We start from the raw sequence: 27,299 nt of genomic DNA, 5'->3' as shown, positions 1-27,299 counted from the left end.
CTGCTCTGATGCTAAGGAGTTCTAGTCCCCCCCCATCTGAAAAGAAATCTGTTCCAAATGCCAAACACAAGCAGAGGAGAGGAGTTTCAGTTTCAGATTTACTTTCACAGCAGCAAGCAGGACATAGGATAGGGGAGGCTTCTTTGGGGCAAGCCTGAGGGAGAGAAGGGGATAGGATAGGGGAGGCTTCTGTGGGGCAAGGCTGAGGGAGAGAAGGGGATAGGATAGGAGATGACTCTGTGGGGCAAGGCTGAGGGAGAGAAGGGGAGAGGAGAGGCCAATCATAACTACTCATTAATTTTCAAGCTGTAAGTGTTGATTTATCAACCCCGATCACATAGTTTCATAGTGGAGCACGGGTATTTGGCTAGTCACTTAATTACTAACTTAACAACTGTGGTGATTCACTTAACAACTGTGACAGGAAAGATCATAAAAGGGGGCAAAAATTCAACTGTTTTGCTTGGCAAGAGAAATTTTGGCCTCAGTTGTGGCTCAGTCATAAGTCGAGGACTGCCTGTAATGATGAAAACCTATTGCTGTTGCGGAAAGTAAATATAATTCATCTCCTTCTGCCACTCACAGCTTGCAAATATTCTGCCCAACCTTTTTGCCATTCTCCAATCTGTCTCTTTCGCTCTTCCAAAGCCTTAGCAACTGGATTCTCAGTTCCTCTGAAACCATTCCGTTTATTTTCTCAAATTAAGTCATCCCCGGAGAGAACACACCTACTCCAAACATACAGCTTGAAACTGATTCAATTTTTGCTTAACCCACAACAGAAACCAAGCAGCATCACTAACTTGAGTTTAATGGCACTTTCCCCATCATTCTGGAGATGGTTATTCGCACAGCAGTTAATCATTGAGTGACACAGAAAGCTTTTCTCTGTCCATCAGTGTCAAAAATTCTGTAATGGTTTGGTCTGTCAAGTTAATAGAAACCCTTAATAACAGGGTTTTTTTTTTTTTATTTTCCAGGGGATCTGACTATTCTTAGATTTTGCAGTGTCCTAGATGATAGATTGTACCATTCTTGAGTGGCACAGTTTGACCATGCTAGCTGTGGAGTATGGAACCTGTAATCTGATGTTGGGAAAGGATTATATTACACTGAGCAGCCAACACGTGCATTGCAGGGTATTGCCATGTTTGGAAAAGGGGGCTGAACTACCACCACAATCAAACCCCAACCCTACTGAACCATTGCATGGATTCCTTTATGTGATCTATTCAATCACAACCTCCCCCCAATTTTATTACATAAAATAAAGATCCCAGTTTTTCCTCAGGGAGCATTTCTTGGGTTCAGCTTCCCCAAGTGAAAAATCCAAATTCCTGCATTCTGTGACTAAACATTTACTCCTTTATCTCCCTTTTACCAGGATAACAACCACAGCACCGTTGCTGGAACCCCAAATCTAATAAGAAAACAATTGCATGAGTGTCTGTAAATAATAAATCCATTCTGAGAGCAAATCAGCTAGAACCTATTCCAGTTTCCTTGTGCTTGGTGGCAACTATGGAATACATTCTAGCTGATTTGCTCTCAGTATGGATTTATTATTTACACATACTCATGCAATTATTTTCTTATTAGATCTAAAGGACTATTCTTTCAGTTACATTAGTGTTACCCAATTTTGGCAATGTCTACGGAGCTTCTCAATCATCCAGCTCATGGTTGTGCCAAAGGTTCTTTTTTCCAAAAGGCAACTGGACTTTTTTGGTTTTTCTTTGAAAATGTTTTGCTTCTCACTCAAGAAGCTTCTTCAGTTCTGACTGGTGGGGAATGAAAGGATTTATATTCTTTGCAATCATCTGTTAGCACTCTGAGGTTGGTGGAGATGACTGCAAAGAATATAAATCCTTTCATTCCCCACCAGTCAGTTAGAACTGAAGAAGTTTCTTGGATGAGAAGCAAAATGTTTTCAAAGAAAAACCAAAAAAAGTCCAGTTGCCTTTTGGAGAAAAGGACATTTAGGTGAATCTTGACAATTTTAAGATGTGTGGACTTCAACTCCCAGAAGTTCCCAGCTACTCATGAATTCTGAGAGTTAAGATCTATGTCTTAATTTAGATGTCTTAATTTAGCCCAAGATTGAGAGACACTGTTGCTCATTTGAGTTGCAAAAGCAAAGGAGGTCGGCATGCTAATTTTTTTTTTCTCTCTCCTTCGCCTCTGCTTGGGAAAAGCTTCTTCCCCTCCTGCAACGACCTGCACAACTGCAAAATGAAACAGGACAGATGCAAAAGAAAGAAAGAAAGAAAGAAAGAAAAAGAGCCTTGATGGTACAGTGGTCTAAGCACCCTGTTATTAACACAGCTGCCTGCAATTTACTGCTGGTTCGAATCTCTCCAAGGCCCAAGGTTGACTCAGCCTTCCATCCTTTCTAAGGTAGATAAACTGAGGACCCAGTTTGTGGGGGCAATAAGCTAACTTTGTATAAATGTACAAAAGTATGAAGGCTATTGCTTAACGCATTGTAAGCCGCCCTGAGTCTCCGGAGAAGGGCGGCATATAAATCAAATTAAAAACAAACAAAAAAAAATAGTTGCCGGAAGACAACTGGCAGGAGCTTCGCGCTTTGCATGGCGGGACATGTAGTCCCGACTGCCCGCGGGAGCCTGGAGGGTTACAGTGGCTGGAACTGCAAGTCCCGAGAGGTTTTGCTCTCCGCAGCTGCAGTCCGAGCCCGGAGCCCGACGCGGGCGGTGCATCGAGGTCTATTGTCTTGGCATCTCCCCCTTCCCTCCTTCCTCGCTTTTCCCCGCCGGGGTTTTGCATCTTCCTCGCGAGGGGCTCGCATTGTGAGTGCAGCAGAATGGGTGATGAGCAGGAGATCATGTGCAAACTCGAAAGCATCAAAGAGATCAGGTAAGGGGGTGCAGAGAGGGGGGGGTTGCATAAAGATGCATCGCTTCGCCCCCTCCCTTTGGTCCCATTTTCACAGGGGCGTGTTTATGCAAGAGAAAGGACCGCGGGGGTGGGGGTGGGGGGTGGGGAGAGGCTACTTCTAGCCAGCCGAGGGTCTCTTCTTCCTCCTTCCCCAGGAATACACCTGGGTTTCCCATTCCCAGCGTTCACACGCCGGCTGATTTTGCACAAAACACACTCAGCTGCAAATTCTCTTTTCTCGGAAGAATCCAGTTTTTGGGGGGCTCGCAACCCAATTGCCCCGGCTGGGTTTCATACAATCATAGGGTTGGAAGGAACCTTGAAGATCTTCCAGAGACTCGGAGCTAACGTGGTTCAAGCTAATCAAGGGGGCTGTGTCCCAAGAGGCAACTGGACTTCCTTGTTTTCTTTGAAGATATCTTTTTTTTTTTAAATTTGATTTATATGCCGCCCTTCTCCGGAGACTCAGGGCGGCTTACAATGCGTTAAGCAACAGCCTTCATACTTTTGTATATTTATACAAAGTCAGCTTATTGCCCCCACAAACTGGGGCCTCATTTCACCTATCTTAGAAAGGATGGAAGGCTGAGTCAACCTTGAGCCTTGGAGAGATTCGAACCTGCAGTAATTGCAGGCAGCTGTGTTAATAACAGGGTGCTTAGACCACTGTGCTACCAAGGCTCTATCTTGCTTCTCATCCAAGAAGCTTCTTCCGTTCTGACTGAATGGTGGAGAATATAATATAATTTCCATTCGGTCAGAACAAAAGAAGCTTCTTGGATGAGAAGCGAAATGTCTTCAAGCCAAACAAGAAAATCCAGTTGCCTTTTAGAAAAAGCAACTTTGGGACAACCATGACCTGGATGACTTGAGAATCTCCATAGACAAGGGGGGCTGTTTGTGAACAGAGCAGGGAAGGTGCTGAGCTTAACGCCCCTGGCAAAGAGCTGCTGGGAGAAACAGGCAGGGAACAGATCCATTCCAAAGTTGTCAAAGAACACATTGGAGTTGTGGAAGGGGGCTTTGGGTCATTTGAAGCTTGATAAGGAGTTTGTACAGGTAGTCCTCCACATACGACCTCAATGGAGCCCAAAATTTCTATTGCTAAGAGAGACATTTGTTAAGTGACTTTTGCCCCGTTTTATGACCTTTCCTGCCACAATTGTTAAGGGAATCACTAAAGTTGTGAAATTAGTAACACAGTTGTTAAGTGAATCTGGTTTCCCCATTGGCTTTATTTATCAAAAGGACGCAAAAAGTGATCACATGACCGCAGGACACTGCAACCATCATAAATATGAATCAGTTCCCAAGTGTCAGAATTTTGATAACATGACCATGGGGATGCTGCAATGGTCGTAAATGTAAAAGATTGTCATATGTCATTTTTCTTCAGCACCTATGTAACTTGAAGCAGTCACTAAACGGATTGTTGTAAGTAGAGGACTACCTGTATTGTTGTGGTTTGGCCCTCCATTTGTGACTGAAGTTTGTAGGCATGGATCTTGGGGTGATCAGTTTGCAAAGGGAAAGAGAACCTCTCAATGCATGGATGGACAAGATGTGAGTTTAGTCATTTACTATGTCCTATTACAGGTTGTCCTTGACTTACAACAGCTCATTTAGTGACCGTTCAAAGTTACAATGGCACTGCAAAGTGTGACTTATGACAATTTTTCACACTTTTTTTTTTTTTAATTTGATTTATATGCCGCCCTTCTCCGGAGACTCAGGGCGGCTTACAATGTGTTAAGCAATAGCCTTCATTCTTTTGTATATTTTATACAAAGTCAACTTATTGCCCCCACAAACTGGGTCCTCGTTTCACCTACCTTTGAAAGGATGGAAGGCTGAGTCAACCTTGAGCCTTGGAGAGATTTGAACCAGCAGAAATTGCAGGCAGCTGTGTTAATAACAGGGTGCATTAAACCACTGTACTATCAAGGCTCTTACAACCATTGTAGCATCCCCATAATCATATGATCAAAATTTGAATGCTTGGCAACTGATTCATATTTATGATGGCTGCTGTGTCCCCGGGTCATGTGATCATCTGTTGTGACCGTCTGACAAGCAAAGTCAATGGGGAAGCCAGATTCACTTAAAAGCGATGTTAATAATTTAACAACTGCAGTGATTCACTTATAATAAAGAAAGGTAAGAAAGGTCATAAAATGGGGTATAACTTGCTTAACAGAGAGTTTTGCTAAGCAAAACTGTTGCTAAATGAACTTACTCCATTTTATGAGTAAAATGGAAAATCCAGTTTTCTAAAATAAAGGCAGATATTAAAAAGGAGCAAATCCAGGGGTGAAATTCGACCGGTTTGGACTGGATTGCGCATACTGGTAGCAACATTTTTTTAAACAAGTTTTATTAAATTTTTCTTTTACATATTACATATTTTATGAACAGAGTATTGACCAGGTCACATCTTATACAACTTATAACATAGTTATATATTGATTTTTATGATCTATTCCAATCTTCTTTTTTGTTTTTTCCAAATACAATTTACATATTTCAATTTCTGCCATGATATTCTTTTTCCCTACTTTTTTATCTTATCTTAATCTCTTCTTAATACATAGTATATAAAAAAGATCACCATCCGCCCTTCAAATCCTAATTTCTTAGCATTACTTCAATTAATTATTTCTCCATTTATAAAGTATATTTCTCAAAATCTCCATCACATTTTTAGCTATAAACAATGTACTTCATCTTATTCAATTTTTACTTTGAAACCCTATAATTTAATTGACTTTCCACATTTTATCTTAATCTCTTCTAAGTACATAATATCACTATCTGCCCTTAATTCCTAATTTCTTCTTATAGCATCAATTAATTATTTTATTTCATCATTTATAACATATTATTTCAAAATCCCATCACACTTTTTACATTTCAGTTTTATCTCTTGATTTCAGTTATTTTCATAATTGAACCAAATTACCACTTCGTATTTCATTTGCTGTTCATTTTATAATACACAATATACATCATCATATTTACTTTTTACATTCACAATTACTAATGTTAATACAGTTCCCTTAGCTCTGCTAATATATACCTTATTTCCCTTCCTCCTTTCCACTATTCTTCCCCTTTGAACCATTTTCTCTTGGTCTCTCCAGAATTCCATTTCTTAATAATTTTCTCCCTTCTTCCCATTCTCTTGTCTTCTTCTTTTTCTTTTTTTTTCTTTTTATATTTATTATATCTTTTCTCCTGAATGCTTTCTCTAATTTTTGAGTCTATTACTCGCCTAATTCGCCCCCAGCTTTTACCTAATCTTTTCCCATTTCCTTCTCTTCCTTTTGATTGATTCTTTTTTGGAAAATATTCCCCCCATCCATTCTTTTTTTGCCACTGTAAATCCCAGTGTAATCATTTAACTTTTTACCATCAATTCCTTTAATATTATTTTCTTGCTTCTCATTTATATTCTCTTTTTCCTGTTTAGTGTGTTCTAACAAAGTTTCTAACTTTTTATTGCCCTTTATTGATTCGCGCACATTTTTAAGCATCTGAATTAATTCCTCACACATCCAAGACTCCATATTGTCAATTTAAAAAGTTATTGATATTTTAACTTATATTTAATTAAGATTTAAGTCCATATAGTCTCTTTTTTATTTCCAGATAATATCCAGTACAAATGTTTGTCCAACTCAATTTAAAGCTTTATTGTTTTCCATTTCCTTTAGAAGTAGAGACCAATCAGTTTAAGTAGAAACAAATACTCCTTAAAATTTCTCACAGCTCTTGTAGTGATCAAGGTCACTTGTTATTTCTTTCAGTTTTAAAGCTGGTCATTGTAGTGCTTTCTTTCCACCAGCAGATGTCTCTCTCCAATCCACAATTCTCAAAACAACAAAATGTCCAGCTTGCAAAAGTGTTTTAAATCCACATAGAAAATACTTTCTCTCAAATTTCTTTTCCTTTTATTGTTTTTAATTTCTCCAAGTTCAGTTTTAAATCCAATTGTAAAATTTCCTTTCTTGGGCTTTAATATTTTAACCTCCTCTTTGTTCTTCCTTCAGATTTCAAAACTGTCAAAATTATTTCAAATCTTCATTGAAAAGTACTTTCCCTCGGGTTTCTTTTCCTTGTATTAGTTTTAATTTCTCCAAATCCAATTTTAAATCCAAATATAAAATTTTCTTTTCTGGGCTTTAGTACTTTAACTTCCCCTTTCTTCTTCTCCCTCCATTAAAATTCCCAAGTGCCAATTAGCCACTGGTTTCCTCATCAGGACACCTTTTAAAGTTTTTTTTTAAAGTTTTTTTTGTCTTCAAACTTTTTAAACAGAGGGCCAACTCATGGTCCCTCAGATTGTTGGGGGGCGGACCGGATGGGGTGGGCATGGCTAGGTGGTCATGTGAAGGGGGCATGGCCAATTTAGCAGTCCATTAAACAATACATAGCAGCCCCCTTTTCTATTCTTTTTAATACTGCATGAAGTTTTTGCTCTAGGTTTTTTTTTTTTTTTATCAGGAGGGAGAGGTTGGCAATGCCTGGGGAAGGAAAGGCATGCTTTCCATAGGTCCCAGGGCTATATTTAAAGGACCAGCTAATGTCATTGTTGTTGGGAGATTCATTGGTGAGGTGATAGTAACTGGATGTGTGATGTTCACTGGAGCAGTAACTGGAGTTGGTAAATTAACAGGTGTGGTGAGTGTCATGGAGAAGTCATGGACAAAGGGCTGGTTATGGTAACAGGGTGGCCTAAGCTCTTTGGGCTGGAGATGTTAACCGCGCTCAAAACATTGCTGGACTTCTCATATTCATTGTAGCAGCCACAATGCAAGGAGCTGATCCTTCGGTACTCCCCCCCCCCTTGCAATTGTCAGTCACTGCACCGCTTCTCCGGGGAAGCAGCCACATCTTGAGTGCATTCTTTTGCAGCAGGGGGGATGGCATGCCCCTTTGCAGATCCCAAGCTTGTCCTACCCCTCCCCCCAGCTGACACACCCTGCCCTGCCTAACCCACCACCAGGTAGTTGTTGAGTGGCCGCCAGGGTGGCCAGGCCCATCATGCCAGTGGCGCCGAAGATGGTGATTTTATTGCAGGCTGCGGCAGCTGGGCCTCCGGTCGCGTGGCTTCCCTTCATGCCATCACCATTGCCTCCTCATCACTCCAGCCCAGGGCCAAAGCAAGCCCTTCTGCCTGGAGCTCTGCCCAGGGACGCAGGGCTAGCGGAAAGTGGCACTTTGCTGCCTCCGATCCCCCAGCAGACAGAGCGCCCATGAGCTGCAGCTGAGGCCAGTCACTCAGGGTTGCAGCAGAATGAGCAACCAAAGCCCATCTCTTCCGCTGATGCACCTGCCTCCCCTCCCCTGGTTCTCAGGAGAGGCGCTCACTGATCCTGGGTGCCTGAGGGAAGTGGCCGGGTGGCCATTTTGAAAGGGGCAGGAGTGGTTTATGCAAGCCATGGGATACAGCCTGAGCCTCCTTGGTCGGGGCGCCTCCCTGGGAATTGTTGCCCAGTTCAGCCCGGGTGTTTGGAAATACAGGACAGTGCAGAAAGGAGAAAGGGCGAGGAAGAGGAAGAGAAGGGGCTTTACCCAGAGTCAGCCGGCAGATAAAAGCTGCAAGGCTCTGCTGTAGTTCTTTCAGGCGAGCCGTCCCCGCGCGGCTCTCCAATCCCTGCCCAAACTGGCCGGGAAGCGGCATGTCATCTTGTACCTGTCCTTGGCCTCCTGCTGCCAGCTTCTTGATGCGAGCAGAGGCTCCTGGTTGGAGCGAGGGGAACCACAGTGCTGGGCTTCCGCTGCTGCGAGTGCCAAGGCATAGCTAGAATTGGAAGAAAAGGCTGCGCAGCTGTGGCGGAAAGAACCGGAGCAACAGCTAGCAGCTTGGACAAGAAGGCACGAGAGAGGTGGCGGCTGCTCTCGCTGGTAACTGAGCCCACCACGCCAATTGTTTTGGTTTTTTAAATAATTTTTTAAAATTTTCTTTTAATACAAGCATTCCATTTTACGTTAAACAGTGTATCATCTGAGTATAAAATTCTTTGTGTCTTAACAATTAAACTTACCACCATATTCATTTCTTACATTCATTCTTATACTAATACTAAATAATAATAATAGTGATAAAATAACATAAACCTAACATTTCTCTTCTTTACTTATCTATTTTTACAATACGTAGCTTTCATATTTATTCACTAACCATTGATAAAATAACTCCCATATATTATAATAATCTGATTCTTCTTTTTCTTGAATTGTAAGTGTTAATCTATTCATTTCTGCACATTCTAATATTTTTTAAATAAATCAATAATCAATAAATCAATTTATAGTAAAGAAACTGTATATTTGATTATCCATGTAATAACTGCAGCTAGAATTGTATTTGCACAAAATTGGAAAAGCGAAGAGATCCCTATAGATGAAAAAGTGATTAAGAAAAAAAAAAAAAAAGCCCACCGTGCCAATTGGAGTGAGGTGCAAATTGGTGCTGCTCCGGTTCTTTCCGCCACAGCCGCGCAGCCTTTTCTTCCAATTCTAGCTATGCCTTGGCACTCGCAGCCGCGGGAGCCCAGCACTGCGGTTCCCCTCTTGTCTGCTCGCGACAAGAAGCCGGCGGCTGGGCTGGAGGAAGCCTAGGACAGGCGCAAGGTGACACGCTGTTTCCAGACCAGTTCGGCCAGCAGGTGAGCAAGCAGGTGGCCCTCAGGGACAGTGGTGTATTAACCATTAAGCAGACTAAGCATGTGCTTTAGGGCACCAGGCCCAAAGGGGGCACCACAAAGTTGAGAAAGAAATAAAACCCAATGAAGATTTGTAAAAAAAAAAACCAAAGGAGGGGGGCATCAAGATTTGTCAGTGCTTAGGGCACCAGTGAACCTTAATTTGCCACTGCTCAGGAAAGAGCGCTGCTCTGGGCTACACGTCCCCCAGGTGCGGGCTAGATTCGGGGCCCAAGGCGGAGGGGAGGGCGAGCATGTGGCAGGCACCCGGAGGCCCCACAGAAGCCAAGAGGCAGGCCCGAAAGGCGGCTGAGGCTCACCATTTGAAGATCCCTGCTCTAAACCACGGATGGTTTAATTGTACCTTAATGGATATACCTCATTTCTGCTGCTTTTGCACAAAATCCAAGCTACAAAATGCCAGCAATCATGAGTTGAACAGGATGTGGCTAAAACAGTCAACATGTTTGTCCCAAAGATGCCTCTTTTTCAAGAGGCAACTGGACTTTCTTGGTTTTCTTTGAAGACATTTCGCTTCTCATCCAAGAAGCTTCTTCAGTTCTGACTCAATATAAATCCTTCCATTTTCCACCATTCGGCCAGAAGTTTCTTGGATGAGAAGTGAAACATCTTCAAAGAAAACCAAGAAAATCTAGGTGCCTTTTGGAAAACAGCACCTTTGGGCCAACCATGACCTGGATGACTGAGAATCTCCATAGACAGTCAACATGATAGGTTGCAGATATGTAGAGCATCATCGCAATGACCATCCTGACGTCACAACCACACCCTACAGACCTCGTGGTTTGGAAGCTTCCATTTCTCTCTCATTGCCAGATTCTTCTGTTTGCAGTGAGGTACGATCAAATACTTTCTGGCCAGTAGTGAAATGCACTTACCTTTGCTACTGGTTTGGGAGTGTGAGCACTCGCGCCTCTTCTGCGCTAATATTCCCAAACCAGTAGCAAAGAGGGTAAAAAATGGGACATAATGATGTCCTGGTGGGTGGGCGGAGCCTCCTGCCACCGGTGCTACCGGTTCACGCGGGCCGGATAGATCCAGCTGGATTTCACCGCTGCTTCTGGCGACCCTGAAAATGTCACCCAGTTTCTCTATCTTCTCCATTTCTCCCTTCCCCCACACCTAGAAATAAAACGCTACAGATGGAAAAGATCAAAGCTCGCTTGAAAGCAGAATTTGAGGCTCTGGAATCTGAGGAGAGGCACCTGAAGGAGTACAAGCAGGAGATGGATCTCTTGCTGCAGGAAAAGATGGCCCATGTGGAGGAACTGAGACTCATCCATGCTGACATCAATGTTGTAAGTGGAGGGACAGGAAGAGATTCCAGTTGAAACTTTCTGGACGCTGACACAGTCAGAGGGGACCTTATGGAGGGTTTTCATCAGTGGGCAAAGGGGAAAACGCTTGAGGATCTAAAGCCCTGTCTTGCAGCAAATGGTTGCTATTAAAGGCTAGGAGGGGGGTGCAACATGCAGGAAGCTCCCCGCAGTTCCTCGGCTCATCTGGGTTACAGCTGAATCCGCTACCCTGAGCCGGCGGAATGGGTTGCTCTGGCTGCAACCATGGGGAAGGCCTGTCAGAGGCGAGAAAGGGCACTTTTCAGCTAGGAAGGGCAACGGAGGGAAAGCCAAGACGACCATCACCACCTCACCATGTCCCGACCTGGATATGGGGCCGGAAAGTCCCAAAGATTTTAGCCACCTTTTTGGTGGGCATGGCTTGGGGTCATATGTGAGTGTGTGTGAGTGATGTCACGTTGGCCACACCCAATCAGTTACACCCCCCCATCTAGCCACGCCCACAGAACCAGTAATAAAAAAATTTAGAACCCACCACTGGACCAGTCATTAAGCTACGAGGGAGAGATCTGCTCAAAGACTGGATCTCCTGCTTCTCTTCCAGATGGAGAACACAATCAAACAGTCCGAGAATGACCTGAACAAGCTCCTGGAATCAACACGCCGTCTCCATGAGGAATACAAGCCTCTCAAAGAACATGTGGATGCTCTGAGAATGACTTTGGGTTTGCAAAGGTTGCCTGATTTGTGCGAAGAGGAAGAAAAACTTTCTCTTGAGTAAGTTGAGGAGCCACTTTCCTTAATGTTCTAAAGTCCATTTCTGGGTCTGGTAGAAGTAAGGAAGGGAAAGTGAAGAGGTCCATGGATGCATTAAATAGTATATTGGGAGTACCAATAAACTATTGGTACTATTGGAGCCAGGAAACAGCCTGTTTCCCTACTTCTGGTGGGCCCAGAAGGCCCAAAAATCAGCTGGTCGGCGCATGCATGCGCGGAGCTGAGCTGGTGTGCCCACTGATATGGCTATGCATGCCACCTGTGGCACACATGTCATAGGTTCGTCATCACGGCCCTAAAGGAATCTTTGAGGGCTGAACACCAAGAGGCACGGATTTCCTCCACCTTCTGCCTTCCCACCCTGCGCTGAAGTGAACCAAACAGGCCGGGGTTTTCCTCCCCGCTAAGAAGCCCCGCCGAGTTGGCTTGCAAACTCCGCTGAGCATGGCTCCAAACATTCAGCTCGCGCATCTCTCCCAGCCGAAGCACCACGTTTGTTTGCTTGCTGGTCGCCTCTGAGGAGGGAGCTGCACTCAGGCAGCCTGGGCCCCTGCCGAGGGGGAGAGGAAAGGAGGGGTGTGTGTCTCCCAAACAGGATTCAGGTTGGGGTTGCCTTATTTTGTGTGGATCTCTAACACTTGGCTTTGCCTGCCAGCCTCCATTCCCCCTCCACAGCCCAAGTTGTTGGATTCACACAACACGTGAAGCTGGGCAGGAAAGCACGGATGGATGGATGGATGGATGGATGGATGGATGGATGGATGGATGGATGGGACAGAGAGAGGGGGGGGGAGGGAAAGAGAGAGGGAAGGAAAGAACGGGGGGAAGAGAGGAGGGAAAGAGAAATGATATTACAAAAGTTTTTTTTTATTGTTCCTAAATGTAATATTTCAAAAGCAGATAAAAAATGAAGGGGCATAAAAGTGCATTTATCACGTTTTTCTTAGAACAATTAGCTGAACTCTGCCTTGTTTATCATTACTTTAGGTAGTAGATCCTCATTATTCAAATTAAATTGCTGTGTTGGCACTTTGCGATAAGTAAGTGTGTTTTGGGTTGCAGTTTGGGCACTCGGTCTCTAAAAGGTTCGCCATCACTGTTCTAGAGATAGCTTATTCCATTTGCTCTCCAAAAATAGAAGTGAAATGAAAGAGCTGGTTGGTTTCTAAATCTTTCAGCCCTAATTGATTTTTATTTATTTTTTTGGCTTTATGATCTGTCTAGTTACTTTGAAAAGCAGAAAGCCGAATGGCAGACAGAGCCACAGGAACCTCCAATCCCAGAATCGTTGGCTGCAGCGGCTGCAGCAGCTCAACAGCTGCAGGTGGCCCGGAAACAGGATACGAGACAGACGGCCACTTTCAGACAACAGCCACCTCCTATGAAGGTAAGTAGGCACAAACTCAGTGTTAAAAATTGTTGTATATAGATCACTGTTTTTCAACCTTGGCCACTTGAGGATGTGTGGACTTCAGCTCCCAGAATTCTCCGGCCATCATGGTTGGCTGGGGAATTCTGGGAGTTGAAGTCCATACTTCTTCGAGTAACCCAGATTGAAAAACACCAATATAGATGATTCAGTTGTAAAATTAGACATGAGGTTTCCTTTTTCCCATGAACCCCCAGATTGAGACTTCAACCAGCCATTTCAACTAGAGCAACCTTTTATTTTCCTTGAACTTCAGGTTCTTAGACTTGGTCCAAAACTCTGGAGCATCAGACAATGAGTTTCTCCCTCTTGAATCATGAATGTTCTGTGTTTCTTTTCTCTGTGATCTTGGATTTTTCACGGGGTCATATTTTTACTAATACTCATACCTCTGAATTCAGGAACCATGATATAGGAACATTTTTCATAGGTAGATTGTGGGGAGAAGTAGTCCAGGGAAGGGAAGGGAGGGAAAGGAAGAGGAAGGGAAGGGAAGGGATCAAAAGACAGAAGGTAAGCCAGTTGCCATCTTATCTTGTAAAAAGTAACTCAGTCCAGTTGGTGAACAACTAGGAAGAAATATTTCAGATCATTTAAAGAAATTCCACTTAAATGAATATGGTCTGAACCCAAACAATTATGCTCCTATGCATGGAGCAAACCCCACCCTCACTAGCACTGATGATGTTACCTAGTTGGGTAATAAAACTTCTACAACCAATCAACCAGACTCAGAGAACACCAAGACTACATAGCTAAAGTTTCCTAATCAACTAGTTCTCTAATTTTGTTGTTGTTGTTAGTTGCGAAGGAGTGTCCAACCCATCGTGACCCCATGGACAACGTTCCTCCAGGCTTTCCTGTCCTCTACCATCCTCTGGAGTCCATTTTTTTTAAAATTAGATTTATATGCCGCCCTTCTCCAGAGACTCAGGGGGGCTTACAATGCGTTAAGCAATAGCCTTCATACTTTTGTATATTTATACAAAGTCAGCTTATTGCCCCCACAATCTGGGTCCTCATTTCACCTACCTTTGAAAGGATGGAAAGCTGAGTCAACGTTGAGCCTGGTGAGACTTGAACTTGCAGTAATTGCAAGCAGCAGATGTTAATAACAGTGTTTTAGTCCACTGTACTGTAGGCTCTTCTTCTCCAGTGAGTCCTTCTCATTAGGTGGCCAAAGTATTTGAGTTTCATCTTCAGGATCTGGCCTTCTAAAGAACAGTCAGGGTTGATCTCCTCTAGGACTGACTGGTTTGATCGCTTAGTTCAAAGGCCTCAATTCTTTGGCGCTCAGCCTTTCTTATGGTCCAACTTTCACAGCCATATATTGCAACTGGAAACACCATAGCCTTGACTATACACACTTTTGTTGGCAGGGTGATGTCTCTGCTTTTTAGTATGCTGTCTAGATTTGCCATAGCTTTCTTCCTGAGGAGAAAACATCTTTTAATTTCTTGGCTGCAGTCCCCATCTGTGGTGATCTTCGAGCCCAGGAAAATAAAATCTGTCACTACCTCCATTTCTTCCCCATTTATTTGCCACAAATTCAGAGGGCCGGATGCTATGATCTTAGTTTTCTTAATGTTGAGTTTCAAGCCAACTTTTGCACTCTCCTTCTTCACCTGCATTAAGAGGCTCTTTAGTTCCTCTTCACTTTCTGCCATTAGAGTGGTGTCATCTGCATATCTGAGGTTGTTGATATTTCTCCCAGCAATCTTAACTCCAACTTTTGATTCATCTAGCCCCGCCTTTCTCATGATGTGCTCTGCATATAAGTTAAATAGGCAGGGCGACAGTATACAGCCTTGCCGGACTCCTTTCCCAATTTTGAACCAATCAGTGGATCCGTGTCCAGTTCTCACTGTTGCTTCTTGGCCTGCATATAGGTTTCTCAAGAGACAAATAAGATGGTCTGGTACTCCCATCTCTTTAAGAACTTGCCACAATTTGTTGTGATCCACACAATCAAAGGCTTAACATAGTCAATGAAGCAGAAGTAGATGTTTTTCTGGAACTCCCTAACTTTCTCCATGATCCAGCATATCTTGGCAATTTGATCTCTAGTTCCTCTACCTCTTTGAAATCCTGTCTGAACTTCTGATAGTTTTCCAGCTAGGAACTCGAGACTCCAGGCATGGATATCATTCTGTCTTCTGGCTCTATGGACTGAGTTCAATCTTAAAGAGACACCCTCCTTTGCACACACTCCCAGATTCAACTCAGTCCTGAGCTCAGTTGGAAGGATTTAGAGTTCTCTCTAGTTTAAATTTAGTTTAAACTTAAGGGATAATGTTTCTGATTTATATATTTTTTGTTTTGGTTTTTCTTTTCCTTTGTGTGTGTAACTTGAGTTTTAAAGAGTTTTTCAGAGTCACGGCAGTGCGATTTGGTGGCGGCAACTATCGGGCGCACGTGCTGAAGAAAGATTGTCGTGGGAGGGGGGTTCCTCGGCTGAGGACCCCTTGCTGCATCCATGCCCAGCCTTAAATTTATTTTTGTTGCCTAGGTTTGAAGAGTGCTAGGCTGGGGGATCTCAGCTGTTTGGCGGCTAGAAGAAACGGCCGCCATTTGGTGAAGTGCCGAGCTGCGTGTGGGCTCTGATCAGGCAGTGGACGTCGGGATTCAGCCATTACTGCCTTGTGCCCTTACCACATACCCTCCAAGGCTGTAAGTAGTAAGGAGGGGGGTGGAAGCACCGTTTAGAGGACCTTGGGCATTTTGGTGCCAAAGAAGGCTAAGGAGGCCGCCGGATGCGGTGGCCATTTTGTTTCCCCCTATTTTTAAAGGCACGGAACAGCAGCTGCCATAGGGTTCAGGTTCTTGGCCCTCTAGTGCATCTTAAGCCCTCAGGGACGCACAAAGGACTCCGGACCCGGGTTCTATTCCCCTGAGGTGAAGAGGAGCCTGGTCACAGTTTGCTGACCAGGGAGGGGCGGGCCATAGTGCAGTGGTGTGTAGTCTGCACAGGTCTTTTTTCCCCTCTTTTGAACTGGAGAACTAGACTGATTTCTTACTTCAGCTCCACTTCTAATCTACGTATTTTGCCTCAAAGGATCGTTTTTCATCAGATCAAGTGAGGCTGTTTCATCTATTCTGCAGTTGAGGATTATTCCTTGCAATACTGGTGGAATAGAGATTTAAGGTGTTTTTCTGGACACAGTATGGAGAGCAGTGGAGCGTCTCACAGAAGATCTACCCGCAGCACTAATAGTGGCCCTGGGTCTAAGTCTGGCAGTCAGAGTGCAACAGCAAAGATCAAGGCCAAGGCTGTGGCTCTCTCACGCGCCCATTAAGTGCGCAGGAAAGGGCAGAGAAGAGATTACATGATGCTTTAGAACAGCAACTGGAAAAGAGTCAAAAGGCAGCAGCAAAGCGTAGACATTTAGATAGTCCACAGCCTGCTCAAGATTCTGATTTAGCAGAACCAGGGCCTTCTACCAGTTTGTTAGCATCTAGAGAATTATCTCCTCCACCTTTGGAAAGAGAGCAGGTAGGGGAACAGGAACAGAGTCTATCTCCTTCACCTGCGGTGCCACCTCAACCAGAGGGTCAGGCCTCTGGACAGGAAGTTGAGATGCCTGCGATTGTGCAGCAATGGATTGCTGAGGCAGTGCAGCGGGGCTTTGCAGCTGGTCCTAAAGATCACAGCGAAAGAATGTGGAGGTGGTTAAGCCACAGAGTTCTGTTGAACAGAGACCAGCTAGGTCACAGCCAAAATGGGAATCTGAGGTCTCAGTTTCCTCTTCAGAGTCAGGGAGCTCATTAGCAGGTGTTTCTGAGTGGTGGGATCAGGAATTTTCTGAGGAAGAAGGTCTCTTACCGAAACAGCCTGTATTCAAGGGGTTGTTTCAACCACATCTTTTTAAGGCTTTGCTCATGAAGGCTAAGGTCACCACAAAGCAGGGTACTTCGGAAGAGACAAGGGTTGGATCAGAACAGGATCCAGCAGATTTACTGTTTTCAGAACCAGTTGCAGAAACTGATATTATACCAGCTCCCCAGATGTTTCTAGACATGATTAAGAAACAGTAGGATTCACCAGGAACTCATACCAGCTCCTCTTCTTATGAAAGGAGATTTTATAACACCACACCTGTTCTCACGGAGCTCCTGCATATCCCAGATGTGGATGAATAGGTGCTAGCATTGTCCTCTTCCTCAGCTACCTTAGCCGAGCCAGAAGAGGTGCTAAAACCGGATGACCGTAAGTTAGAGCAGGTTCTTAAGAGGGCTCACCAGGCGGCAGCTTGAGGAATCAAAGTAGCCATGGCAGCATCCTTCTTCACCAGGGCATCGCTGTTGTGGCTTAAACAGATGCAGGACAGGGTACCGGTTTCAGATCTCAGAGCTCATCAGGATTTCAATAAGATAGTGGCAGCAGCGGAGTATACAGCTGATACCACTCTACATTCAGCAAAATTTGGAGCGCGAGCCATTGCTTCTACGGTGGTGGCTAGGAAACTCTTATGGTTAAAAAATTGGCAGGCAGATTCCAAGCGTAGATGGCGCTTGGCCTCTGTTCCTTTTAAAGGATCCAAGTTATTTGGGTCAGCTTTAGATCCCCTTTTATCTGAACCAAAGGACAGGAAGAAGGTTCTTCCAGCTTTATCACGAGAGGCGGACACCCGATCTACTTCACAGGATCGGAGGTCTTATTTTCATCCATATGGGGGAGCAGGTTTCTATAAAGGTCAGAGATGGTTTTACCAAGGCCAGGGCATTCAAGCAGGGCAGTTCCATCAGTCGGGGATGGGACAATCAGATAGGAACAGAGCAGGTCAGCCCAAGCGTTCCTTTCATGGAGGGAATTCACGTTCCTTTCGCAGATCCTGTTGACTGGAGGCTCGAAGCTTCCATTGGTGGCCAGCTAGGCCTTTTTGCAGACCAGTGGGAGAAATCCATCACAGATGCATGGGTAAGGGAGACCATCACTTAGGTCTAGCTCTAGAATTTCTTGTGGTTCCCCCAAGGGTTTTTGTCTGTTGCCCAAAGTCAAGAGATGTAACAAAGAGAAGGTGTATGGAAACAGCCATTCAGCATCTGATAGACATAGCAGCAGTGGAGCCCGTCCCCTTATCAGAACAGGGGAAGGGTTATTACTCAATGCTGTTTGTCATACAAAAACCCTCGGGGGAACTTCGACCAATTCTAAACCTGAAGGGCCTAAACAAGTTCTTGAGGTATCGGAGGTTCAAGATGCACTCCCTCTGGTCAATTTTGGCAAATGTTCGGAGCGGGGACTTCTTGACCTCCATCGACCTCACAGATGCATATCTGCACATTCCAATTCATCAGGAGTACTGACGGTACCTGAGGTTTTATTACGACAGCAGACACCTCCAATACCGAGCGCTTCCATTCGGCCTAGCCTCTGCTCCCAGGGTCTTCACAAAGATCCTGGCGGCATTGGGAGAGGTACTCAGGTCCAAGCCGATTCATCTCCAGGCTTACCTGGATGACATTTTGGTGCAGTCAACATCTCTAGCTCGGGCGGAGTCAGATCTGAATATCACGGTCGAATGTCTACAGGCTCACGGGTTCTCTATAAATATAGAGAAGAGCCATTTTGTCCCAACAAATTGCCTCATTCACCTAGGGGCAGTTATAGACACCATTCAGTTCCTTCTCCAGACAGGTTGGAGGACATCAAGAGTTTGACCAGATGGGTGATGCCTGCACCCAAAGTGACTTTAGCACAGCTCTCCACCCTGTTAAGCAAGATGATTTCGTGCATAGAGATTGTGCCATGGGTGAGGTTTCACACCAGGCCTCTGCAATGGTTCATGTTACCGTTTCAGAAGTCAGGAAGGGCAACAAGGTCAGGATTCTGGGGTTGGTCAGAGCATCCCTGAGCTGGTGGATGTCCAGACGGCTGTCACAGGGATGTTACTTCCTAGAACAGGAGAGAGTCACAGTGACCACAGACGCCAGTTTAGTAGGATGGGGGTGCTCATTGCCAGCATCAGATGGCGCAGGGTGTTTGGTCACGGACGGAGGCACGGAAGTGCATCAATTGGCTAGAGCTGAGGGTGGCATGCTTGGCACTCAGGCACTTCAGTCCCTACCTCTTGAACCACCATGTACTCCTTATGACAGACAACATTACAGTAAAAGCCCATGTAAACAGGCAGGGGGGTACACGATCCCAGACTCTCATGAAGGAGGCAGAGAGGCTCTGTCATTGGGTGAAGCAAAATTTGGGGTCCATCAAAATGGAACATTTGGCCGGACAGGACAACACGTGGGCGGATTGGCTAAGCAGGGAGGCCTTAGATCAGTCGGAATGGGGGCTGGACCCGACATTATTCCAGGAGATTGTGAAACGTTTCGGTCAGCCGACTATCGACCTCTTCACCTCACGGACGAATGCCCAGCTACCCCGGTTTTTCGCTCGATTCCCATGTCAGGGAGCGGAAGGAGTAGACGCTCTTCATTGCCCTTGGCCCGAGGGCCTGTTATTTGCCTTTCCCCCTCTGACACTTCTTCCGAAGGTCATCAGTCATATTCTTCACTTCAGGGCAGAGCTCATCCTGGTAGCTCCTCCTTGGCCACGGCGACCGTGGTTTGCGGATCTGGTGAGTCTATCGGTCGCACCGCCCTGGAAGATTCCACCCGACCGGGTCTGCCTCTCTCAGGGACCCGTTTGTCACCCAGATCCGCAATGGCTTTACTTAAGCGTGTGGAGGTTGAGCGGCGATTGCTTGAAGGGAGAAATTTCACCACAAGCATGATAGAGACCATGCAGGCTGCCAGGCGCCCGTCGACGGCACACATTTATAACTCCACCTGGTGAACATTCTGTTTGTGGTGCTCGGGGCGGAGGATTCAGGCGACCAAGGCAACAGTGCAGCAGCTTCTGGAGTTTCTGCAAGCTGGGTTGGAGAAAGGGTTATCACCAGCAACCCTTCGTAGGCAAGTGGCTGCTTTAGCTTCAGTGTTATCGTGTGGGAGGAGAATTTCTGTTGCTCAACATCCTGATGTAAGGATTTTCCTCGGGGGGGGGCGACTAACTTGAGACCAGCGGTGGTACACCGTTATCCCACCTGGGATCTCCAGAAGGTGTTACAGGCCTTGTCTACTACACCTTTTGCACCACTTAGGCAGGTCCACCTCAGTTTCTTAACATATAAGACTCTTTTCCTTGTGGCCATTATATCGGCCAGACGCCGATTTTAGAGCTTGCGGCTCTCTCTGTGAGGGAAGACTTGTGTATCTTTCATGCGGATAGAGTTGTTCTACGTTTAGATCCGGCCTTCATAACCAAAATTAATTTGTGGTTCCATCGGGCACAAGAATTGGTACTTCCAGATTTTTGCCCGAATCCATCTCATTCCAGGGAAAAGCTCTGGCATAAGCTGGATGTGAGACTAGCATTAAGGATTTACATTAAGAAGACAAGGTCATTTCGGAGATCGGAGGCCTTATTTGTATCCTTCTTGCCAGCTATGATGGGGCTGAAGCTTACCAGCTCAGCAGTGGGCAGATCGATCAGGGCTACCATCGCCAGAGCTTATGAAGCTCAGTCACTGCCTCGGCCCAGGGGGATAACTGCTCATTCGACTCACAGTACGGCTACCAGCGCGGCCTGGGCAACTAGAGCATCAGTGGAAGAGATCTGCAGAGCGGCGACGTGGTCATCTCCCTCCCCGTTCATCCGACACTACCAGATTGATGCTTATGCCTCAGCAGAGGCTGCATTTGGACGGAGGGTTCTGCAACGTGTGTTGGAGATGCCCAGATTGGAGGACCAGACTTCTTCCCACCCTTGAGGACTGTTGGCTTTGGTAAGTCCCATGCCTGGAGTTTCGAGTTCCTAGCTGAAAAATGGGTGTTGGTCCTACCTGATACACCCTTTTCCGGCAGGAACGAGAAACTCCAGCCCCACCCTGATTTGGGGGTCTGGTCTTGGAGGTGTCCTTGGGGTGCCATTGCAGGTGCACTATCCTGGAAACCTCGTGGGACATCGTTGAATCTGGGAGCGTGTGCAAAGGAGGGCGTCTCTTTAAGATTGAACTCAGTCCATAGAGCCAGAAGACAGAGTGATACCCATGCCTGGAGTCTCTCATTCCTGCTGAAAAAGGGTGTATCAGGTAGGACCACCCATTCTCGATCCACATACTGCTGCAGCCTAGCTTGTAAGATTTGAACTTTACTAGCATGTGAAATGAGTGCAATGGTGTGATAGTTTGAACATTCTTTGGTATTGCCTTTCTTTGGAATTGGAATATAAACTGACCTTTTCCAATCCTGTGTCCACTTTTGAGTTTTCCAAATTTGCTGGCAAATTGAGTGTAGCACTTTTACTGCATCGTCTTTTAAGATTTTGAATAGCTCAACTGTAATACTGTCACCTCCACTAGCTTTGTTGTTGCTCAGATTTCCTAAGGCCCATTTGACTTCACATTCTAGGATGTCTGGCTTGAGGTCAGTGACCACCCATCGTGGTTATCAGGGACGTTGAGCTCATTCTTGTATAGTTCTTCTGTGTAATTTTGCCACCTCCTCTTAATCTCTTCTGCCTCTGTTAGGTCCCTGCCATTTTGTCCTTTATCATGCCCATCTTTGCATGAAACGTTCCCTTCATATCTCCAATTTTCTTGAAGAGATCTCTGGTCCTCCCTATTCTATTGTTTTCTTCTATTTTTTTGCACTGTTCATTTAAGAAGGTATTCTTATCAGAATACGCTTATCTTCTAGCTATTTCTCTGGAATTCTTCATTCAATTGGATCTATCTTTCTGTTTCTCCCTTGCCTTTCGCTTCCCTTCTTTCATCAGCTATTTGCAAAGCTTCCTCAGACAGCCATTTTGCTTTCTTGGGTTTCTTTTTCTTTGGGATGGTTTTAGTTGCTACCTGTTGTACAATGTTGTGAACCTCCATCCATAGTTCTTCAGGCACTCTGTCTATAAGATCTAATTCCTTAAATCTATTTGTCACCTCTACTCTATATTCATCTGGGATATGATTTAGTTCATATCTCGGTGGCCTAGAGCTTTTCCCTACTTCCTTCAATTTAAGCCTAAATTTTGCAACGAGAAGCTCATGATCTGAGCCACAATCAGTTCCTGGTCTTGTTTTTACTGATTGCATAGAGCTTCTCCATCTTTGGCTGCAGAGCACATAGTCAATCTGATTTCTGTATTGACCGTCTGGTGATGTCCATGTGTAGAGTCGTCTCCTGGGTTGTTGGAAAAGAGTGTTTGTCAAGAGAATAATCCACATTAATGGTTTAGTTCAGGGGTCCCCAACCTTTTGGACTTTAGGGACCACCAAATTCATAATTTTAAATTTCGCGGACCACTAATATGAATCCAGCGCGCCGCTTGCTGAAGCATCTGGACTCCCAGTGACAGAATGGAGTCCTTCAGGAACTCTCCTCCTCTCTTTCTCTCTCACTCTCTCTCCCACTTTTTCTCTCATTCTCTCTTTCTCTCCCCTCTCTCTCCCCCACACACTCTCTCTTTCTCTCTCTCCCCCACTCTCTTTCTCTCTCTCCCACTCTTTCTCTCTCATTCTCTCTTTCTCTCTCATTCCCTCTCTCTCTTCCTCTCATTCTCTTTCTCTCTCATTCCCCCTCTCTTTCTCTCTCCCACTCTTTCTCTCATTCTCTTTCTCTCTCGCCCCTCTCTCTGTCTCCCCCACTCTCTCTCATTCTCTCATTGTCTCTTTCTCCCCCCCTCTTTCTCATTCTCTCTTTCTCTCTCTCTCCCACTCTTTCTCTCTTTTTCTCTCTCCCCCACTCTCTCTCTCTTTCTCTCTCCCCCTTCTCTCTCTCTCCCCTACTGTCTCTCTCATTCTCTCTTTCTCTCTCTCTCACCCTCTCTTTCTCATTCTCTTTCTTTCTCCCCTCTTTCTCTCTCCCACACTCTCATTCTCCCTCTCTTTCTCCCCCTCTTTCTCTCTCTCTCCCCACTCTGTCTCTCTCATTCTCTCTTTCTCTCTCCCCTCTCTTTCTCTCACTCTCTCCCCCCTCTCATTCTCTCTTTCTCTGTCTCTCCCACTCTTTCTTTCTCATTCTCTCTTTCTCCCCCCTCTTTCTCTCTCTCTCCCCACTCTCTCTCTGTCATTCTCTCTTTCTCTCTCCCCCCCCTTTCTCTCACTTTCCCCCTCCCCCAATCTCTCTCTCTCATTCTCATTCAAGGGCCGGAAGAGCATTCGTCTTGGTATATTTGCGCCAGCCGATGGCACAAGGCAGCCCTCGTTTACTGCCGCTTGGGACTCAGAGTGGTAAATGGCATCTGGTCCAGGGAGCAGTCAGATTTTGCTCTCCATTGCGGATGCCAGATCGGCTCCCTGCAAGCTCTTGTCGCTCGAGGAGTGCTCCCTGAAGTGGCGGTGGAAACTTTGGTCGGGCTCCTCGAGAGATGAGAGCTTGCAGGAGGCCGATCTGGTGTCTGCAATGGAGAGCAAAATCCAGCTTCTTCTCTCTACTGTAAGTGCGGCATCAGGATTCCACCTTGGTATATTTGCGGCGCAAGGCAGCCCTTGTTTCCTGCTGCTTGGGACTCATAGCAGTAAATGGCATCTGGTCCAGGGAGCAGCTGGATTTTGCTCTCCATTGCAGATGCCAGATCGGCCCCCTGCAAGCTCTCGTCTCTCGAGGAGCGCTTCCTGAAGTGGGTGCGGGAAACTTTGGTGGGGAAACTTCGCTCCCGCAGCTTCCAGCCATCACAAATGCCGTTCCTTCCCGCTTGTGCCACCCCCTCCCCCACCGCCACAACAGCACCATTCATTCTGGATGGCAAGGGCTGCGCTCCTTTTTCCATATTGCACCACCTGCAAAAATGCAAAAATATGAAAATTTCTCCACGGACCACCAAAATTTTGTATGATCCCAGTCTGGGTCAGTCTTCCCAAGCTGAGCATCGCTGCCATCCCACTGAAAGGATCTCTAAACTTGGTAAGTTTAAGGCTTGTGGACTTCAAGTCCTAGAATTCCTCAGCCAACCATGCTGGTGGGGAATTCTGGGACTTGAAGTCCACAAGTTTTAAAGTTGCCAAGTTTAGAGAATCCTGTTCTAGGAATTCTGGTTCCTATAGTCCTGTTGGGAAAAACCAGTCCAGACAAAGAGGGTCACAGTCTCTCCTATCTTTCCAATTCTAACAGATCAACTTTGTCCTTCTCTCTAGGCATGTCTCTCCTGCCACCAACAGATCCACCGGAACGCTCCCATCTGTCCTCTCTGCAAAGCCAAAAGCCGATCACGTAATCCAAAGAAACCCAAAAGGAAGCAAGATGAATGAAAACATCATAGAACCATTTTGTCCAGCACCCCCGCCCCAGACCAGAAGACCTTTTCCTCCTTATGTGGTAGATGGTCTACATTTGTAGGCGTGTGAAACCTGAGTATAACATAAGCTTTTGTTCCGTTTAACGTGTCAGCACCCTTGTGCAGTTGGTTGAGTGATGCTGGTTTTCAGCAATTATGGGAAGAGGCTGCTTTTGGTGGAGACGTGAAGAGTAGACAGTGCTACGTTTGAACCCTGCACACCCACAGCGGCTATGCCATCCTGATGGCAAAGGACATTTTGTGCAGAGAACACAATGGGTGGCTTGTCTCCTCTTTAACAGCATGTGCTTAAGTAGCAAATGGACCTCAACCCTCCTTTTTATTCAACTGATCAAAGGCCCATTGTTTCCATGACCTGTTTATTTTTTTATCAGGACAGTATTTTTGTACCGAGACTCTACTTTTCCATTCAGTCTCCAATGCTCAAGAGTCTTTTCATACAGATGTCAGGATGTGTAATGTTTACTTGGTTTTGTGCTTAGGTATAACTTGGTTTTGTGCCTAGGTATAACTAAAGGAGGCGCGATAACTCAACGGTTGAAGAAGCTGAGCTTACAGCCTGGGTTCGAGACCCAAGCGCCTTGTGATGGGGTGAGCTCCCATTCTTTACTCCAGCTCCTGCCCATCTAGAAGTTCAAAAGCATGCAAATGCAAGTCTAAAGATAGATTCCACTTCGGTGGGAAGATAACAGTGTTTTGTGCACCTTTGGCATATAGCCATACTGGTCACATGACCAAGGAAGTGTCTGCAAACATTGCTGGTTTCCTAAGAAACAGAGATGAGCTTCGCCCCCTAGAAGCAGACACAACTGGACAGAACTACTGAAGAACTGTGGACCACCGATTAAATTATGGCTTGCCTCCTTTTTTAGTTCCATGCTATCTATACACAGCATGACAGCCTCCTATATACAAGAAGACCAACATTATTGCAATTTTGAAACCAGGGAAGGATCCAAACCTTCTCCAAATTTACAGACCAGTTGTTCATCCCTGTGTCACCTACAAACTTTTAGAAAGACTTGCGCTAAACAGAATAGCCCTAGCAGTAGAATCTGTAATCCAGGTAGAACAAGTTGGATTTCATCCCAAAGGTGCTTGCACCAATCAGGTCCTTGCACTAACTTCTTACCTGGAGGACAGATTCCAAAGGAAAATGAAAAAGGTCTCTGTTTTTCTTGACTTCTTGGGGGCCTACAAGACTATCTGGAGAGAAGGACTTTTCCTCAAATTAATTAAGGTTATACAGATAGTCCTCAATTTACAACAGGTCATTTAGTGAATGTTCAAAATTACAACAGCACTGAAAAATGTACTTATGACCATTTTTCATAGTTACAACCTTTGCAGCATACCCATGATCATGTGATTCAGATTCTTGGCAACTGGTTGATATTTATGACCTTTTCTGTGTCCCAGGATCATGTGATCACTTTTTGTGACCTTCTGACAAGCAAAAGCAATGGGGAAGCCAGATTCCCTTAACATCCAGGTTACTAATTTATCAACTGTAGTGATTCACTTAACAACTGTGGCAAGAAAAGTTGCAAAATGGGGCAAACTTAACAAATGTCTCACTTAACAACATAAATTTTGGGCTCAATTGTGGTCGTAATTGGAGGACTACCTGTACTTTGTCATAGCACCATTGCCTTGACAAGATGTTGAGTAAGAGGTTATTTCAAATTTTCACAGAATTCAATAGAAGTAGATATCATAAGTTGAATAATGGATTACTACAATATCAGTGCTATCCCCTGCTTTTTTTAACTTGAAGATCCATGATCTGTCGCAAACTTTCTTGGAAATTTACTTATGCTGATGATATCAATCTTGCAATCCAAGGAACCAACTTCAGTGATGCAGAGGACATTCCTTCTCAAGATCTCCAGAAATTGGATTTAAAAAATAGCCCCTCCAACCAAGCCTAACAAAAACAGAAGTAGCCACATTCCACCTCAGCAATAGGTACGCAAATTACCAGCCTTCAGTGAAGTTACGGACCGTATTCTACAATAACTCTCCGAAGTATCTGGGGATAATACTGGACAGATCACTAACAGATCTGGCAACACATGGAAAAAACAGCTGCAAAATTGAAAAGCAGCAACAATTTACCGAACAGACTGGCTGGAATATCCTGTGGGGAATTGATGCTAACACCCTACGAAGAACAGCCTTGGCATTGGTGTATTCCACAGCTGAATATTGTGCCAGTGTGTAGCTTAAGAGTATCCACACTCAAACGCTCGATTTCCGACTCTACCAGACAATCGGTATCTCTGCCATGTTGCATCCCACCCCTGTGCACTGGTTATCAGTACTAAGCAATATCATACCGCCCCACATTAGAAGACAACAAGGCTATGGACAAGGATGCTGAACAAGGCCCTCCCTATTCACCAGGACAACGCACAGCCCATCACAACATTGAAATCCCTAGGCCAGCTTGGAAAACGGTTTTTCACTTAACATCTACCTGTTTAACCCCGAGAATGCCCAGAGAAAGGAAGGCCTGGCCATTCATGTATCCCTCTATCAAACCACCTGGTTTTGACCTGCCTTGCTTTGTCTGGTCGGAATTGAACAGAATTAGGTGTGATACTGGAAGAAGTGCCTCTTCCCTGTATTAGTGGGGATGGAAAGATTCCCCTCGTTATGATTGTGGTGTTGATATTAAACATATTGTGCAAGACTGCCCACAACATGCATTCCCTACATCTACACAAGCAACGGCAGAATTGGATATTCAGTTATGAGGCCCCCGCCATACTGCATAGAAGTTTTGTATATAATTATGTGCATTGTGTATATATGTTTACCTTTCTTCTGTCAAGTTCTCATCATAAACTAAATAAATAATAACTTGTCTTTCA

At 45.1% G+C, this 27,299-nt stretch overlaps 1 protein-coding gene across 1 annotated transcript; it reads left to right on the top strand.

The window, feature by feature from the left end:
• Positions 1–2,564: 2,564 nt before the first annotated feature.
• On the top strand, positions 2,565–27,299 carry ZC4H2 (zinc finger C4H2-type containing). Its single transcript, XM_034435079.3, has 5 exons — positions 2,565–2,877; positions 10,753–10,924; positions 11,529–11,701; positions 12,926–13,088; positions 24,263–27,299. Exons 1-5 carry the CDS (start codon positions 2,825–2,827, stop codon positions 24,374–24,376), a joined length of 675 nt encoding a protein of 224 aa, XP_034290970.1. The 5' UTR covers positions 2,565–2,824; the 3' UTR covers positions 24,377–27,299.

The sequence above is a fragment of the Pantherophis guttatus genome, chromosome 12 (genome assembly GCF_059756535.1).
Source record: "Pantherophis guttatus breed Tessera chromosome 12, ASM5975653v1, whole genome shotgun sequence".
In the NCBI taxonomy this organism is placed as follows: domain Eukaryota; kingdom Metazoa; phylum Chordata; class Lepidosauria; order Squamata; family Colubridae; genus Pantherophis; species Pantherophis guttatus.
This window is presented reverse-complemented; position numbering and strand designations above follow the sequence as displayed.

Bases quoted from the DNA above. Each gene is read 5' to 3' on its own strand.
- ZC4H2 (XM_034435079.3), top strand. From the start codon at position 2,825: ATGGGTGATGAGCAGGAGATCATGTGCAAACTCGAAAGCATCAAAGAG. The intron at 10,925-11,528 runs GTAAGTGGAGGG...CTTCTCTTCCAG, and splicing joins TCCATGCTGACATCAATGTT to ATGGAGAACACAATCAAACA. The intron at 11,702-12,925 runs GTAAGTTGAGGA...TGATCTGTCTAG, and splicing joins GAAGAAAAACTTTCTCTTGA to TTACTTTGAAAAGCAGAAAG.